Source organism: Marmota flaviventris, chromosome 1 (assembly GCF_047511675.1).
Source record: "Marmota flaviventris isolate mMarFla1 chromosome 1, mMarFla1.hap1, whole genome shotgun sequence".
Taxonomy (NCBI): Eukaryota; Metazoa; Chordata; class Mammalia; order Rodentia; family Sciuridae; genus Marmota; species Marmota flaviventris.
The window spans coordinates 206712953-206730120 of NC_092498.1; the positions used below are offsets into that span (position 1 = coordinate 206712953).

At 52.9% G+C, this 17168-nt stretch overlaps 1 protein-coding gene across 6 annotated transcripts in view; it reads right to left on the reverse strand.

Annotated features, from left to right (window-relative positions):
- The window catches only part of C1H19orf44 (chromosome 1 C19orf44 homolog), a 23368-nt gene extending 6470 nt beyond the window's left edge, over positions 1 to 16898 (reverse strand). For 2 of the 6 annotated variants that reach the window (XM_071601435.1, XM_071601439.1), the window contains exons 1-7: positions 16834 to 16898; positions 12872 to 13631; positions 10256 to 10607; positions 6162 to 6235; positions 4851 to 5355; positions 3236 to 3331; positions 1615 to 1781 (exon numbers count right to left, since the gene is read on the reverse strand). In XM_071601435.1, coding sequence (XP_071457536.1) covers positions 1615 to 1781; positions 3236 to 3331; positions 4851 to 5355; positions 6162 to 6235; positions 10256 to 10607; positions 12872 to 13630 — 1953 coding nt within the window. In that variant the 5' untranslated portion in view covers position 13631; positions 16834 to 16898. Of the gene's footprint in view, position 1; positions 1825 to 3235; positions 3332 to 4850; positions 5356 to 6161; positions 6236 to 10255; positions 10608 to 12871; positions 13632 to 16829 lie in introns of those variants that run through there. The other 4 variants (XM_071601432.1, XM_071601420.1, XM_071601424.1 and 1 more) reach the window with 4 other exon arrangements.
- Positions 16899 to 17168: the final 270 nt, after the last annotated feature.

Below are 17168 nucleotides of genomic sequence, written 5' to 3' on the forward strand. Positions count from 1 at the left end.
TAGGAGACAGATGGGGACACCATCAGCACTGCCACCCCAAAACGCACCTAGAAGCTGCTGGGTGCTGGGAAGAGACGCGGCCATGGCGCCCACCCCCAACAGGGTCTAACAGGGCTGGTGGGGGAGGCCAGGTGGTTGGTCCTGGCACACAGGAGCGCCGGGCGCTGTGCAGACTGGGAGGTGCCGCAGGCTCTGGGCTGGAGAGGGAAGGGCAGCCTCAGAGCAGTCAAGGAGGAGGACCTGGGTGCCACGTTTAGGACACGGTCGGCAGGAGCTGTGGCGGACTGACACAGGTGACGTGGCCAGGTCGCCTCAGATGAGGGCTGGCTAATGCACGGCCAGCAGAGAGTGAGTTAAAGGGGCCCCAAGGGTGCCCTCAGCAATGTCCAGAATGAGCGCAGGTCAGATGACCTGTTTCCTTCCATGGATAACGGCAAGGGGGTGGATGGCCTGCAGAGCAGCGTTTCTCAGAGTGGGTCCCCAGCCAGCTGGCTGCCTGCATCACAGGGCACTTGGGAGACACGCCCGTCCTGCCCCGAGTAGGCCCAGCAGCTGCTCTCACCCTGCAGGGATTCTGCTGCTCAGGTTAAGAACAGGCTCTAGAGAGACGCTTAAGAAAAAAGACACGGGACCATCTTGGTGTGTAGGCTTCAGTGCAGAGCAAGCGCTCAGCACACACCAGACACTGGGCTCCACCAGCACCAACAAGTAGATTAAGAAGTGAACTTAAAAGGGGGATAAAATGTGCAACTTTAACATGACAAGTGGAGATCTGAACACTGGGTCTTCCATGATACAGAGCAAATCCAGTTTTAGGGTTAGTGGCATTATGACTTTTTAAAATTTTTTTTTTTGGAAACAATGTGCTGAAATATTTTGTATATAGAATGAATGAAAAACAGAACAGCACATACAGGATGACACTGTTTCTTTAAATACTAATAATACTTCACACTTTGCACAGAAAAAAATGGAAGTCTATCACGTTGGCAATAGTTACCTTTGAGATTATGGAGGACAGTAAATCAATACCTCAATAGAATTTTATTTATTTATTTTTTTAATTTTGTTTGGTGGCAGTTGGACATATGCCTTTATTTTACTGTTAAGCGGTGCTGAGGATCCAACCCGGCCTCCGCGTGCCAGGCGAGCGCTCTGCCGCTGAGCCAGCCGCAGCCCCCAATGGAATTTTAATCAAACGAGCTCATATATTCTGGTTATCAGAAGGAAATTAAGCTTTTCAAGAGGAAAAAGGGAGGTGAGGGCGTCTCTCGAGCTGCAGCCCAAGGGACTGTGGAGGAAGCCCGGTGCCTTCAGGAACCACCTTGGGCAGCACTCAGGGTCTGGGAAGAGGGCAGGGCCCCACAGGGCAGGTCCCCTTTGGTCTGAGGCCACACAGCCCCTTTAGGACTGGCCGTAAGACTCAGGCTCAGTCCCCCACACTGTGTAATACATAGCTCATCACAGGACAAGGAGAGGTGACAGTGGCAGAAGGTGACAGCCCAACCACATCCCTGCAGCAGGGGGCTACGCACCAGAACCTGAGGGACAGGTGCCCACGGGTATGTGGTGGGCCCTGGCCCCGCCCACTCCGCCCCGTCTCATTGCCGTCACCTCTTTGGCTTCCTCCAGGGAGTGGTAGTGGAACGAGTCCCCTTCCATGGACCGCAGGAGGGAGAGGTGCAGGTGGCGGCTGGCGGCGATGAACTGCTGCGTCAGGTTCAGCTGCTGCTTCAGCATGTCGTTGAGCGCCAGCACGGCAGGGCTGTAGGCTGTCAGGACTGCACCCCCTCCTTACTCAGCGGCTCTCCAGGGACCCCAGCCCTGCAGCCCCAACACTTGGCACTGTGGGGCTGCTCCTGAAGAGACCACTGCCTACTCCCGCCTCCATTCTGTTACGCTGTGATGTGTGTGTGGATGTCACACTTAAAGTTCATTAATATGACAAAAAAATATTAAGAGCTAGTCTCACTGTTGCCCAGTCTGGGCTCAAACTCCTGTGCTCACCTGACGCTCCTGCCTCAGCCTCCTGAGTAGCTGGGACCAAGGTGTGTGCCACTGTGCCTAGCTAAAAACACATTTTCTGAAAATATAAATAAAAATTCTAAATTAAAAAATTGGGGCTAAGGCTAGGGCTGGGGCTCAGTGGTAGAGCACTTGCCTAGCATGTGTGAGGCCCTGGGTTCAATTCTCAGACCTGCATATAAATAAGTAAAATAAAGGACCATTGACAACTAAAAAATACTTTTTTAAAAATTGGGGCTGGGTTTGTAGCTTGGGTAGGACACTTGCTTAGCAAGTACAAGGCCCTGGGTTCCACCCCCAGCACCACAAAACAAAAAAACTGACATTTAACTAAAAATATTAAATCTGATAAAAAACAAAAATTCTGCTGTTTATTTAGTATTAAGACTGCTGAGCAGTGGCCCACGCCTGGAACGCCAGCAGCTCGGGAGGCTGGGGCGGGAGGACAGCAAACTCAAAGCCAGCCTCAGAACTCAGTGAGACCCTGTCTCTAAATAAAATATTTACAAAAGGGCTAGGGATGTGGCTCAGTGGTCCAGTGCCCCTGGGTTCAGTCCTTGTACCAAAAATATACGTGCGTGTGTGTGTGTGTGTGTGTGTGTGTGTAAAATCTCTGAGGCAGTAAGTTTCCCCAGGGCTGTGGCAGGTCTGAACTGGAAGGTGGCTTTTGGGGCACCTTCATCACCTCCAGGTGGCTAGCACTCTTCCCAGACCACAAGGACTCCTCAGTCTCAGCCCAGGACGCAAAGGCCATGTCCTGTTGCTGTGACTCAGCACTGGCCAGTGTCTTTAGGGGATAAAACTAAATATGTGCAAAAAGCTCAAACAGAATTCAAATAAAAGCATCTGCTGGGGCAGAAGGGGTAAGCTGGGGGGAATTATTGAGGGCGGGTGTTTTGATGGCACTGGGGATGGCACCCAGGGCCACGCACATGCTAGGCCAGTGTTCCTCCCCTGAGCCCACCCCAGCGCAGTGAATTGCCTTTAGGCCGCCTGTTGGACATGGGTGTCCTTTTGCAGGTGACAGAAGGTTTGCAGACACCCTCAGGCTGCCATCGGGGATCCTACTAACCACTGAAATAATTCCACCAATGGATTCTTGAACCCAGCATTAAAGAAGTGAAACACTTCCAAGAGATGCGCCCGCTCCCCAGGAAGGACCCCAACCAGGCTCCTCAGGAAGGACCGCCACCGCCAACCAGGCTCCTACCTTCTATGGCATCGGCACTGACGACATGGCTGGCAATGGGCACTGGGTCCACGTAGGAACTCCCGAGGGCAGGCCCAATGGCCGCCATCCCAGCTGCTGTCCCAAGCACAAAGAGGAAAGAGGTGAGTGACGAGGCCTGGGATTGCAACCTTCTTGTCCCCAAGTAAGAACTGAAGTGTAGCCCACGCACCCGTCCTCCTCTCTCTGAACATGATGGCCACGTGCTTGCTTTTAGAATCTTTCTCTTTAAGTTTCTCCTAAACCTTTTTCGGTGGTTCAACAAAGGAGCCACTGGTTGGCGTGACCACTGCAGCTCATAGTGGCTGGAGGTGTCCATCATGCCAGCCTGTCTTCCACCAGGTGGTCTAGTGACTCAAGAATGTGTGCCCTGGGGCTGGGGATGTGGCTCAAGCGGTAGCGCGCTCGCCTGGCATGCGTGCGGCCCTGGTTCTATACTCAGCACCACATACCAACAAAGATGTTGTGTCCACTGAGAACTAAAAATAAATAAATATTTAAAAAAAAAAAAAAAAAAAAAAAGAATGTGTGCCCTGGACGCTGCCCAGCCAGCTTCCCAGAGACCGCCTTTCCTCTCCTCTCTCGCCATCAGGCCCAGCCCAGCAAAACAGTCCCCTGACTCTTCATAGTAGCATCTCAATTGCCACAAATATGGACAGAAATGCATGTGGTGCCCCCCACTGGCTGTTATCAGACACTGGCTCGTGGACACGGCGGGGACACAAAAGTTCCTGTGTCCCGGATCCCAGGTTTAAAACATGTTTTCATGACTCAGGAGACTGAGGCAGGAAGACTGCAAGTTCAAGGCCAGCCTCAGCCACTTAGACCCTGTCAAAAAACCAGAAGGACTGGGGGCGCAGCTCAGGGATGAGCCCGTCTAAATGGTCATCTAGATCAGGAAAGGAAGCAGAATATTAAAAGGAAGGGAGGGGCCTTTCCACAGGAAGAGCCCAGCCTGAGACTGGGAACGAGAGAAGCGCCTAGAAAGTCACACTGGGTGAGGAGCAGTGTCCCTTCCCGACATTGTAAAGACAAAGTAGAATCGGCGAGAGCAGGAGGGAGCCGGCCACGAGGGTGCAGCCGAGAGGAGAGCTGGCAGCACGGAGTTCAGAGCAGCTAACCCTGAGCCGGCGCCCGGAGGCCCTCGGGGCTGGAGGCAGATCCTCGAGGGACACAGGCTGGTGGGCACCCTTCCTCGCCGGGGCTTCCCCACTCCCTGGAGTAGGGCGTCGTGGGTGCTGGAGGAAGCTGAGCAGCACCCTGGCCTCCGCCCAGCCCATGCCCAGAGCACTGTGTCCCCCAGTCCCAGCACCAGAACTGCCTCTAGTGTCAGAACTGCCTAGTTAGGAAGGGCTGCGTGGTGTCTGGTTCTGGAACTTTCCTGTACGCCTCAGAGCTGGGGAGACACTGGAAACACCCAGGGCAGCTGCCCCTCATCTAGGAAAGAGGAGCGAGTGCCAAGCCCCCCCTGGAAGCTGGCTAATGACAAGAGCCAGATCCCAGCAACCCCGGCTCTCCACGTGCTTCCCGGGAAGCCAGAGATCACTCCCCAGCACCTGTCCTGGCCACCCAGGTCCCCAAAGGCCGCCACACTCACCCTTGGTCCACTGGTAGGTGAAGGCCGGATCCAGGGTCTGCACGGCCGTTTCCCTCACGGTGACCCTCTCCACGCCCCGGCCGCCCTTCTTCCTAGCCCTGGGTGGTTTGGGGGGCTCTGTCCTCAGACTCCTCGAGCATTCCGACACGGTGGCCAGTGTTCCGTCCAGAGCTGCCTCGGAAGGAGCCGTTGGCTCGGAGGCCAGGGGACTCGGCAGGCTTTCAAAATCTTCCGAATAAGCCGAGCCCACGCTGTCCTCTGTGGGCGTCTCAGATGATGGCTTCGCGCTGGACACACTGTCCTGCTGGGCGGCAGAGGCCAGGCTGGCACTCAGACGCTCTGAGACCTCACTTTCAGTGGAGAGGCCCTCGTCCCCAACCACAGAGGTGGCCTTTCCCTGAAATGCTGAGCTCCTGGGCAGGGCATGGCTCGGTGCGTCCAGTCCAGCAGGTGTCTTGTCGGGGCGGCTCCTGCCTGGCGTTCTCACCCTCTGAGTGGCTCCTTCCTAAAACGAAGGATGGCAGAAGTCACTGGAAAATGAGTGTTCTAAGGATACCACATTTGCGTGAGCAGGACACCTCAGCCATCCCCCTGGGAGGGTACACTGGTCCCCCTGGAGTTGGGGGGGGTGTCGAGGATGGAACCCTTGCCCAGGGGATGCGGAGGATGGAACCCAGGGCCTCGGCGTGCTGAGCACGACCATGGAGTGCACCCCACCCCAGGACCCCAGAGATGTTTAGCGCAGGGTTTTCTAAAGGGTGAGAGTCACAACCCTCATGACGTGGGACATGTTCAGGCGGCACACATGTGAAACGTTAAGTGGCATCCTATGTATTATGGAGATGTGCAGGTGGTTACACGGAAGTCACCACGACCAGGACACACGTGGCTGCCTCAGCCTGGATGTGACTCTGGGTGCTCTGAAGGGGGTGGCTGTGATCACCTGCTCACCTGCTGGGCTTGTTACCGCCAACACCAGAGTCCCCGGACTGCAACAACCTGTCACCTGGGGCCAGAATGTTCTCTAGCGAGAACCATCCTGTGCTCTCCAAGACTCTGAGTACATCCCAGCATCCACCCCCCGCTCCCCAATCCTAACCACCAAAGTGTCCCCAGGTGTGCCAACGTGCCGCACGCAGGACCACTGGCCTAAATAAAACCTTCCAGCCTTTCTACAATCTAGAAGGACCCGTGGCCGGGGGCTGTGGCTCAGTGGTAGAGCAATCATCGAGCAATCCTGAGGCCCTGGGTTCCCTCCCCAGCACCACAAAAAACTAAAAAAATAAAATAAAATGACTCCAATGTACTTACTTTCTGTTCCAAGTCTGATCTCTCACTGACGGCCGGAGACAGATCATCAAGGGATAAAATATTGATTCTAAAATCTGTAATTTAAAAATTAGTCAGGCAGCGTTGACTCCTTCGTTTACTCCACAAATGCTTAGGAAGACATGAGGACATTCAGTCCCTGACCTCGATTCGCAGCACAGGGTCAGCAGCTTTTCTCTAAGGGGTTACAGGGGAAATACTTCCAGTTTGGGGGCACACCTGTGACTGCAGTTGGCCCTCTGCATCTGTGGATTCTGCAGCTTGGACTCCACGGAAGTCAGATCAAACGTATCTGGGGGATGCATTTATCCCACACATGTACTTTTTTCTTGTTATTAATCCTAAAACAATACAGTTGCTGGGTGCAGTGGCCCACACCTGTAACCCAGAGGCTCAGAAGGCTGAGGCAGGAGGATCGCGAGTTCAAAGCCAGCCTCAGCAACTTAGCAAAGCCCTAAGCAATTCAGCAAGACCCTGTCTCCAAATAAAAAATAGAAAGGGTGCTGGGGCTGAGGCTGGGGCTGAGTGGCAGAGCACTTGCCTAGCATGTGTGAGGCCCTGGGGTCAATCCTCAGCACCACTTAAAAATAAACAAACAAAATAAAGACATTCTGTCCATCCACAACTACAACAGAAAAATTAAAACCTGGCTCAGTGGCTAAGCGCCCCTGGGTTCAATCCCTGACACCCCCCCACAAAAAAAAAAAAAAAGAAAACAATGCACTGTATCAAGTATTTGCATAGCATTTACACTGTATCTAGGACCAAGTCCTCCCGAGGTGGCTTAGTGTTCAGGATGTGCAGAGGTTCCTCCCACCCTTCTGACAGAAGGGACTGGAATATCTGTAGGGTCCTGAAGCAACCCTCTGCAGGTACCAAGGGACAACTCTACTCAGCCAGACGAGTGTGAAAGCAGTCACAGATTATGTGTCACCTAAGGGCATGGATCGTTCTGATAAACTTTTGTCTATAGAAACAGACAACGGGCTTCCAAGCCCCCGGTCTAGACAGAGCAGATGACATGAGGCACCTCAGGGAACTGGTGACAAAAATGCCATGGTGTGAGGGCTGGACAGCAAGGGGCAGCCTGGCAGTGGAGGGAGGGGCCCTCAGGCCCAGGTGAGATGTGGCCTGAAGTGCCTAAGTTCTCACCTGACAGCCAGTGAAAGGCCCAGGGAGACGCAGAGGGCAAGGGCTTGGCCACAGCCCCGGGCAAAGGCCCTGGCTCCAGCCCAGGGGTGGCAACCCCTCCTGACTCCCCCAGCAACGCCGCTCAGGTGGGTACAAAGACCTGCGCCACCATGTTTTAGGAGACAAAGCCTGTGAACTAAGACCTCCTGGTGGTCAGGGGCAAAGGCAGCATCGGGTGTCTGAGACTTGCACTCTGGGACAGCAGTGGCACTGGGTGTCCATATGGTCACCAAAGCCGACTCTCACAGGCACCGCTGTGAGGCAGCACCAGCCGAGGGGCTTCTCGTGGACCATTTCACTGATGCCCCGTTTTACAGACGAGGAGACCGAGGCCCAAATAGCCTGAGATGGCACAGCTTGCTGGAGGGGAGGCTGGTCATCCACCCCTGGCATGCTGGACTCCAAATGTGGACTCACCGTCCCCCACTATGCCCCTCAAGGCTGCAGCTAAAGGACAGAAGGAGACACTTGGCCACCAGGGGAGACTGCCCCCAAAGGGAAAGAGCAGAATGACAGATGGCAGGAGGTAGGAAGCCAGGGCCTGGTATCAGTGCTGGCTCTCTCCACCAGCTTAGGCCCACCTTCTCATCTGTGAAGGTGACATGGGACAAGCTGAGGACCCCACTTACTACCCAGCCCCTCGTGCTGGATTCCTCATGTGTACGACTAAGGATCAGAGTCAGGAACGTATATGCCAAGTGGCATCTGGCAGGAGGGGCCCTGCAGGGGCTCCAGGGAGTTTCCTCACATCCATGATGCCTCAGTGAACGTGTCCCCAAGACCCTGTGTTGGTGCCTAATGCCCAATGCAGCAGTGTTGGGAGCTGGTACTCAAGATGCAATCAGGTCCTAGCGACTCTGCCTTATCAATGTCTGTAGCTCAGGAGTAGGTTCATTATAAAAGTGAGTTCCGACCCTCTTTTTATTTTTTTGGTCCTGGGGATTGAGCCTAGGGGCACTTACCACTGAGCTATATCCTCAGCCCTTTTTTAAAATTTTTGAGACAGGGCCTAAGTTGCTGAGGCTGGCCTCAAACTCTCAATCCTCCTGCCTCAGCCTTCCAAGTGGCTGGGGTTATATGTGTGCACCACGGCTGCCACCCCCTCTTGCTTGCTGGCTCTCAGCCTCCCTTGGCCTTCCACCTTGGGATGCTGCAGAAAGAAGCAGCAAGACACCAGGCAGCCCCTGCATCTTGGACGTCCAGCCTCCAGAACCATAAGCCAGATGAACCCCCATTCTCTATAAATTACCCAGTCTGTGATCCTCTATTATAGCAGAAGAAAACTAAGACACACAGCCTTGAACATACCTGCTTTTCTGTGGCTGGGCAGGGCCACTTGGAAGGGACAGACCCTTGTTGGGGATGCTTCACCACTCACCCTAGCAGATCTTTGCTTGCCGAGTCGTGGGACTTTAACTTACCCACCACTTATTTATTTATTTATTTATTTTTTGAGACAGGCCCTACTAAGTTGCCCTGGCTGGCCTTGAACTCCCAGACTCAAGCCAGCCTCCTGCCTCAACCTCCTGCCTCAGCCTCCTAGATGGCTGGAAGCACAGGCCTGACTTGCCCATTAGTCTTGGACTGACTCCACTTATGGCCGTGCTGGTCCCTGGAGGGCAGGGAATATGTTTGCTTGTTTGTTCTGTCCTTGCCAACATGACACCTGGCACCCTCTGCCACACATCGGGCACTTATGAGACAATTACTTAACTTTGATTTGGTGATAAAGCATCTCAGAGGGAAAAAATAAATGTTGACTTCAAAGCTTTTTTCCTCCTCTTCTGCTCTTAAGTATTAAAAATAATGTTGAATAATGTTGAATAATGTCAAAAATGTTTACTTTGACTACTTAGAAATTTGTTTTCTTTTCTGAATTTAAAAAGGAGGCAGGGGTACATGTCTGTAATCCCAGTGACTTGGGAGGCTGAGGCAGGAGGATCCAGGTTTGAGTCCAGCCTCAGCAAGACCCTGTCTCAAAAACATACAAAGGGCTGGAGGGCCGGAGCTCAGTGACAAAAGAACTGAGCTGCCTTTTCGATGTTTGTGCCTCTAGAAGGGTCCCCCCAAGTTACTGCTTCATAATTGGGCAGGGTTATTGGGATGGGAAGGGCTGGACATCTGTGCACCCTCTAAATCTCTGCTGAAGACTTGAGCTCTACTGCAATGGTCCAGCTGTCCCTCAGAAGCTGTGGAGACTGGCTCCAGGACTCCTGTGGAAACCAAAATCTGGCTGATCAAGTCCCTTATAGAAAAGGGCCCAGTATTTGCACAGAACTCAAACACATGCTCCCGTATACTTTAAATTGTCTCCAAAGCACTGGGAATGCTAACACACTGTGGATGCCCTGTAAACAGTTGTTATGATCTACTGTATAAGGACAAGGGGGGAAAAGTGGCTGCATATTCAGTATAGAGGTCAATTTTTTCCTAAATAAATATTTCTGACCTGCGAAGTCTAAGGGGTATTGAGGGGCCAGGTGTCTTTGGAGGTGAGATCCTTGGCAGGTAATGGGGTTTGGAGGAGGTCAGGAGAAAAGAACCCCCAAAGTGGGATTGGTGTCCTTAAAAGGGCAAGAAGAGACCAGAGAACTGGCTCTGCCCACCACGTGAGGGCCCAGCAAGAAGGGGCCATCCCTACACCCCGAGGCGCCCCTCGCGCTGAGCCGGTCCAGGCTGGGACCCTGAACCCTCACGTGCGACCTCTTGTTGCTCGGTCACACAGTCTGCTATTCCGACCCAGCTGCCCGACAGACCAGGCTGGGCTCGGAGGGTTGTTTAAACAGACTTGGTTCAAGCGGGGAGGAGCCGGAAAGCTGCGGTGGGCGGCCCTGGCCCCGCCCTGCCGGGGGTGGGGGGCTCGTAGAGCCGGGGTTAGGGGTTACCGTTCAGGCTGTCATCGGAGGCTTCCCCGGGCCCAGGCTCGCTCCTCCCGCTCCTCCCGGAGGAAGACGCGAGCTGGATGTGACCCATCGCTGAAGACTTTGATCTTGAAACCGCGGCGGCGTTGTCGGGGATGGAAATCGAGGAGTCGCGGGAGGCTGTGTCGCGGGAGGCTGTGTCGCGAGCCGCCGGAGTCTGCGGGCAGCAGGTTCCCGACCGAGTACTGCGGAGGGCCCGGCGCGCTGACCCCCGGCGCGCTGACCGCGTGCTGGACAGGCCCAGGGTCTGGGAAGGCCCTGAGCTGGAGAGCTCCGCCCTGGACAGAGGGGCTCGGGGCGGGGCAGGGATCTGACCCTACTTTGGTGAAAGAAAAGACAAGAAATTAGCAAACTCTGATAAATTAACTCCTTCTATGCCACAAGGGTGAGCTGGTGGGAAGCGCGACACCAGGACTTCAGCAATTCAGCCATGACCTCTGCGCCCTCCCCGCTCTCCTCACAGCCCAGTCAAGGCACATTGAGATGAGGTAACGTGGGGATTAGAGAATGTGCCACAGGCAATCAAAAAGGTCACTTCGCTTTCAAATACATACTGTTAATTACTCTTCTCTTTTTTTATTTTATTTTTTTTTTTTAATTTTGGGACAGGGTCTCACTGTGTTGCCAGGCTGGCCTTGAACTCCCCAGTAGCTGGGACTACAGGCATGTGCCACCATATCCAGCGCACACATTTTCTAAACTAAGGTTCTTCCAGCCCCAAGAGTAGGTAGTCTCTGACAGCCCAGGATGCCAAAAGCACCAAAACCAGCGTGCAGATCCTCCCCGCTAAAGAACACCTTTCTACCACATCTCACCACCCGCCGTGGTAATTAAAAAGGAAATAACAAATGTTGGCCAAGACCTGAAGGAATGCCGACACCCACACAGGGCCAATGGGGGCTAAGATGGTGCAGCGGCTGCCGTCTGGCAGGTCCTCAAAAATATTTAAACAGAATTACCGTATGGCCCAGCAATCCCCTCCTAGGTGTGCCGGTGGAAACAGGGACTCAGACACGGCCATTCACATGTTCACAGCAGTACCGTTCACGACAGCCCAAAGCCGGAAACAACCCAGGAGTCATTCAACAGACACAAGGGTAAAGAAACTGGTCCCCCTCTACAGTGGAATTCTCCCCCTCGGTGCCAGGGATGAGCTCGGGGCACTGCACCCTGAGCTACATCCCCAGCCCTTTTTAGTTTTTGAGACAGGATCTCACTAAGTTGCTTAGGGTCTCAATAAATTGCCGAGGCTGGCCTCAAACTTGTGATCCTCCTGCCTCAGCCTCCTGAGTAGCTGGGATTACAGGTGTGTGCCACGCCTAGCTCCCACCCAGTCTTTTAGCTTTAGATCTAATCTTTTTGTCTACTCAGGTTTCTGCGCAGTTGTCCATGTTTCAATCATGCTTGTGCAATAAAATCTCCATAAAACCCCAAAGGACAGGACGCAGAGAACTTGACGAAAGCTGAACACATGGAGGCCAACAGGAAGCTGAGCAAGAACTCGTCCACAGGCACCCCAACTCCACCTTCAGGACCCTTCCCGACCTCACCCTGGGGATCTGTTTATTTGTATCCTTTAAAATACCCTTTGCAGGAGATGTGGCTCAGTGGTAGAGCACTTGCCTTGTGCAAGGCCCTGGGGTCCATCCCCAGCACTGAAGGAAGGGAGGGAGGAAGGGAAAGAGAGGGGGAAAGAAAATATTCTTTATAATAAACCAATAATGTGTTTTCCCGAGTTCTGTGAGCCACTGTAGCAAGTTAAGCACAAAGAAGGGGCTCTGGGAACCCAAATTTGTGGAAGTTCTAGAGGCACAAAATTGTCACCGATGTCTGAAGTGGGAGACAGTCTGGGGTGCAGAGCCCCCCAACCTGTGCAACCTGCCGCAACCTCCAGGTAAAACTGAACGGAACCAGAGGACAGCCCCGGGGTCTGCTGCAGAGGGGCTGCCTGGCGGCTGGCACACAGCAGCCTCCACACCCCTCGGGGGTCACAGAAGCGACCCAGGGCTGGGTGCAGCTCAGTGGTACTGCACGTGCTGAGCATGCCTGAGGCCCTGGCTCCAACCCCAGAAATGCAAAAAAAGAGAAAGAGAGCGAGGCAGTCTGTGCCGTGGGAGGCCAGGAGGAGAAACGGAGTTTGATTTCCTCCACGTCCTCAGAGAACTGGTTACTGCTGCTGTTTGATGAGGGGCACAGAGTGAAAGCCGTCTGGAGCACAGCAGCACACACCTGCGGACCCAAGCACCCGGGAGGCTGAGGCAGGACAACCGCCTGAGCCCAGGAGTTCAAGGCCAGCTGGGCAACACAGCAAGATGTCTCCAAAACAAAACCAAATAACCCAAAGTGCTGTGGTGTACACCAGGCACAGATTCTGTGTCGCGAACACAGCGCAAAGTGTCCCAAGCGCCACCCCGTACCACGCAGACCCTCAACAGATACTTGCAATTGGCCCACACCCTACCCTTTCTCATCAAGCTCTTCTCTCAAATAGTTTCTGGTGACATCACTATAAAAGTCATGCTATGACATCATGGTGGCAGTGATAAAGATGGGACTCAAACAAACAAATGAAAACCTCACCGCCCATGGTTTCACGCGCTCCTTCTCACTGACGGTAGTGCTGGTGAACCTCTGATTTAGACTTGTTTCTTTTTCTCTAGAAGATTCCATCAAGCTTCCTAGCAATTCTTTCATTTCCTCTTCATCGCTGTCTGGGGCATCAAATTTTCTAGCAGGTTCTTTCTGTCTGGGTGTTTGAAGATTCCTCTCCTTCCCAGCGTGGGCCTCGGGGGCTGCGCTACCCACAGGTGGCTGTTTCTTCTTCAGGAACCTACTGGCCTGCCCACTCTGCACACTGCTCTTGGGAAGGGGGGCTTCACGGGCTTGTTTCTGGAAAGTTCTGTGGGTGTGCGGCGAGGCAGGGCCCGAGGTGGCTCCCGGGGCGAATCTGTCCACGCTCCCGGCAAGACCGTCCTCCAGGAGCCGCGAGTCAGACTCCGTGTCAGACCAGCTCGTGGGCGCGCTCTGCCGACTCCGGATCTTGGTTTCCAGCTGGGCCAGCTTCATGAGCGCGGCGCTGGCTCGGATCTTGGAGGCGGTGGCGAGGGGTCTGCCCAGGGTCAGCCAGGCCCCACTGCCCAGGACAGCATTGTCTTGCAGGTTTAAGTGCTTCTCACCGATAGTTTGGTTTCTTTTTAGAAATCTGCTTTGACCGGAGGCTGCTTGGGTAAAACTTCTACTGACTTTCAAGTTTCTGAGGTCTTCCGTCCTTGAATCTTCTAAGGAGATGTCACTAAAAACACCGTGAGCAGGTGGGCTGGTTTTTCGTAAGAAAGCCATTCTAGGAGGAAAGACAGACCACGGCTTGTAAGAACACCTCCCGTTTGTATCGTGTGTCCAGGGCTCCCCCCTGGCCACAGAGCACACCGCCTGCTGAGGACTGGGTATGGTCTGTTCCCCACGAAACTAAGTTGAAATTGTACCCCACTGTGGTGGCATTGGGAGCAGGGGAATAGGTCAGCGAGAGGGATTAATGTGGGCTGGGTGCAGCTCCGTGCTACAGCGCTTGCCTGGCATGTGAAGGGCGCTAGTTCCATCCCCAGCACCACACACGCACGCACGCACGCACGCACGCACACACGCACACATTCATGCTGCTCAGGCAGGACTAGGTTCATCCCCTTGGACGTGGGTGGTGACAGAAAGAGCCCTACCCCTCATGCTTTGTCTCTTCTCCATGTACTCATTCTCTTCTGTTTTGTACCTTCTTAAAAAGTACCACAGGCCCTCATACAGGCAGCTGCCCAGCCTTGGATTCCCAGCCCCTGAACTGTGAGCTAAATAAATTTCTTTCCTCTACAGATTATCCAGGCTCAGGTATTTTGTTATAGCAACAGAAAACAGATGAATGCACCACCCACTGCTCTGCAGTCCCTTTAGTCTCCTCTTCAAGCCCACCAGTTTTCAACCATGGGGGCTCCTCTTTGATGACTGTATCTAATCCTAACTACCTCTGAACATCATAGTTGGAGACTAAGTCTCAATATTCAAAATACCTCACAATGGAGATTAAATTTCAACACATGAACCACTGGGGTACCCACTTGAACCACATCAAACCATAGCCGTATGTATCTGCTGCCCCGTTAGTAAAGAACTTTGCAACAGCAATCAAAATGAAAAGCACATGGGCGCTGGGACCTGCCAAGTCCACACATGGGAACGTACCTACAGTGGTGCTCTCCCAGCACAGAGATGCCCATTCAAGGAGACTCTGGCCACAGTGTTTGCATTCACCAAACCCAAACCCATCCACAGAGAACTGGTGAGGCCCAGTAAATAGCACACAGACCACGGAATACAGGAGGCAAAGAGAGACGAGGCACAGGAGCACGCCTCCTAGCCACAGGGACACTTCACAAGGACATGTGGTGTTAACTTTCACTAAAAAATGTTTCTTGATTCACCTTGACACCTGAAGAGGTCTTTTCTCCCATGCCTGTCTACTTAGAAATTGATCTTAGTGTGATTGCCAGATTAAATACTGGACACCTAGTTAAAGTGGAATTTCAAGTAATTAATATTTTTTTAAAAAGAATGACATAGGGCTGGGGATGTGGCTCAAGTGGTAGCGCGCTCGCCTAGCATGTGTGAGGCACTGGGTTCAATTCTCAGCACCACATAAAAATAAAATAAAGATATTGTGTCCACCTAAAACTAAAAAAAATTATATATATATATATATATATATATATATTTTTTTTTTATAATATATAAATAATATATATAAAGAATGACATAGCCATTCTTATGGTGACATATACCTATAATCTCAGCAACTCTGAAGGTTGAGGAAGGACCATCTCAAGTTCAAGTCTAACCCAGTCAACTCAATAAGATTCTGTCTTAAAATAAAAAAAAAATAATAATGGCAGCAGAATAGAATAGACATTATGACTGCTGTATGTATATAGGTGACTCTATGACCAGTGTGATTCTGCAATCTGTACAATCAGAAAAATGAGAAATTATAGTCCAATTGTTTCAAATGTATGAAAGCCAAGATCATTGTAATGTCATGTGTAGTTAATTAAAAAAAAATAATTCTGGGAATGTAGCTTAATGGTAGAGTACATTCCTACCTTTGCCAAGAACTTGAGTTTTATCCCCAACACTAGGGGAAAAAAGACCCAAATATTTTTATACTAAATATTATCTGAAATTGGAATTTAAGTGTGTGCCCTGTATTTTTGTTTGCTAAATCCAGCACGCTCATATCTTCTACACCTTTAAATAATATGCACAAGCATTTTATATGTAGCAAAAAAGTGTTTAATCCAGCCCTTAAGATTTTGTTCAAGATGCCAAGCATGATGGCACATGCCTGTAATCCCAGTGATTCAGGAGGACAAGACAGGAGGATTGCAAGTTTGAGATCAGCCTTGGTGACTTAGTGAGATCCTGTCTCAAAATAAAAAGGATTGGGGGTATAGCTCAGTAGCAAAACATCCCTGGGCTCAATCCCCAGTTCCAGGAAAAAAAAAAAAAAACAGTCTGGGAAAACTAAGGACACCCTGCTTCAAAAAAATTAAAAGGGGAGCCGGGTGTGGTGGCACATGCCTATAAACCCAACAACTTCGGAGGCTGAGGCAGGAGAATCGCAAGTTCCAGGCCACCCTCAGCAATTTAGCGAGGCCCTAAGCAGCTTAGGGAGGCCCTAAGCAGCTTAGGGAAGCCCTAAGCAGCTTAGGGAAGCCCTAAGCAGCTTAGGGAGACCCTGTCTCAAAATAAATAATTTTAAAAGGGCTGAGGATGTACCTCAGGGGTGAAGCGCCTTTGGGTTCAATCTCCAGTACTGGAGTGGGGGGCTATATACAGAGACAGAACCAATAAGAAATGCTGATGAGGCTGTAAAGAAACCTGAATCTTCATAGTCTGGTGGTGGTGGTGGTGGGTTATAAAACGGTGCAGCCATCACTTTGGAAAAGTTTGGCATTTCCTCTGGGGGGTTAAACATGGAGTCACCATAAGATCCTGCAGTTCCACTCCCATGCAATTAAATGGTCATAAGAATTATTTGCAAGAGAGAGAAAGTGGGAAGAAGCCAAATGCCCTTTCATGAGCAAGCGAAGGCCGGCCCGTGGCCCATGCAGAGTGAACACTCCTCGGCACCAGGAACAAGTGCCGCCCGAGGCCCGCGCTCGCCGGAGGAAAGCCGCTGGTCAGCAGCTGCCGGGGGTGAACGCCGGGGTGGACCGCCCAGGCCGGTGCGACTGGCACGGCACGTGAACGTGCCTGGTAAAGTTGCTGACAGCAAATTAACTAAACTTGGAAACACCGACGCCTCGGCCTATCCGCTCTTCCAGGCCTCGCGGCCATCCGCACCGGACCCCGCTCGGGGCTCGGGACCCAGGGCAGCCGCGCGCGGGGCCACCCTCCCGCCGCAGGCCCAGCCCAGTCGCGGATCGCACCCCATCTCCTCGCAGCCCCCCTCGCCAGCCGGGCGCCCACCCGTCGCCGTCCGCCCAGCCCCGCAGACCTACTTCCACGCCGGTTTACCGGTGGAACCCGGCGCCACACTCCCGCCAGGCCGTCCGGCCCCAGGGTACCGTTGCCCTGGCAACCGCGCCGGGCTGAAGAGACTACACTTCCCACAGGCCACCGCGCTCCCGCGAGCAGGGTGGCCCCGGGTCACAATCGCGGGGCATCATGGGAGTGGTAGTTCCAGGGCGTGTCCGGCGCACCCGGCCGCCGACGGCCAAGGTGCTTTCGGGTCACAATCGCGAGGTGTGACGGAAGATGTAGTTTTGAGGCGACGCGCCTGGCTCGCCGCAGAGACCGCTGGGAGGACAGGGGCGGTCACGAGGAGGAGCGCCGC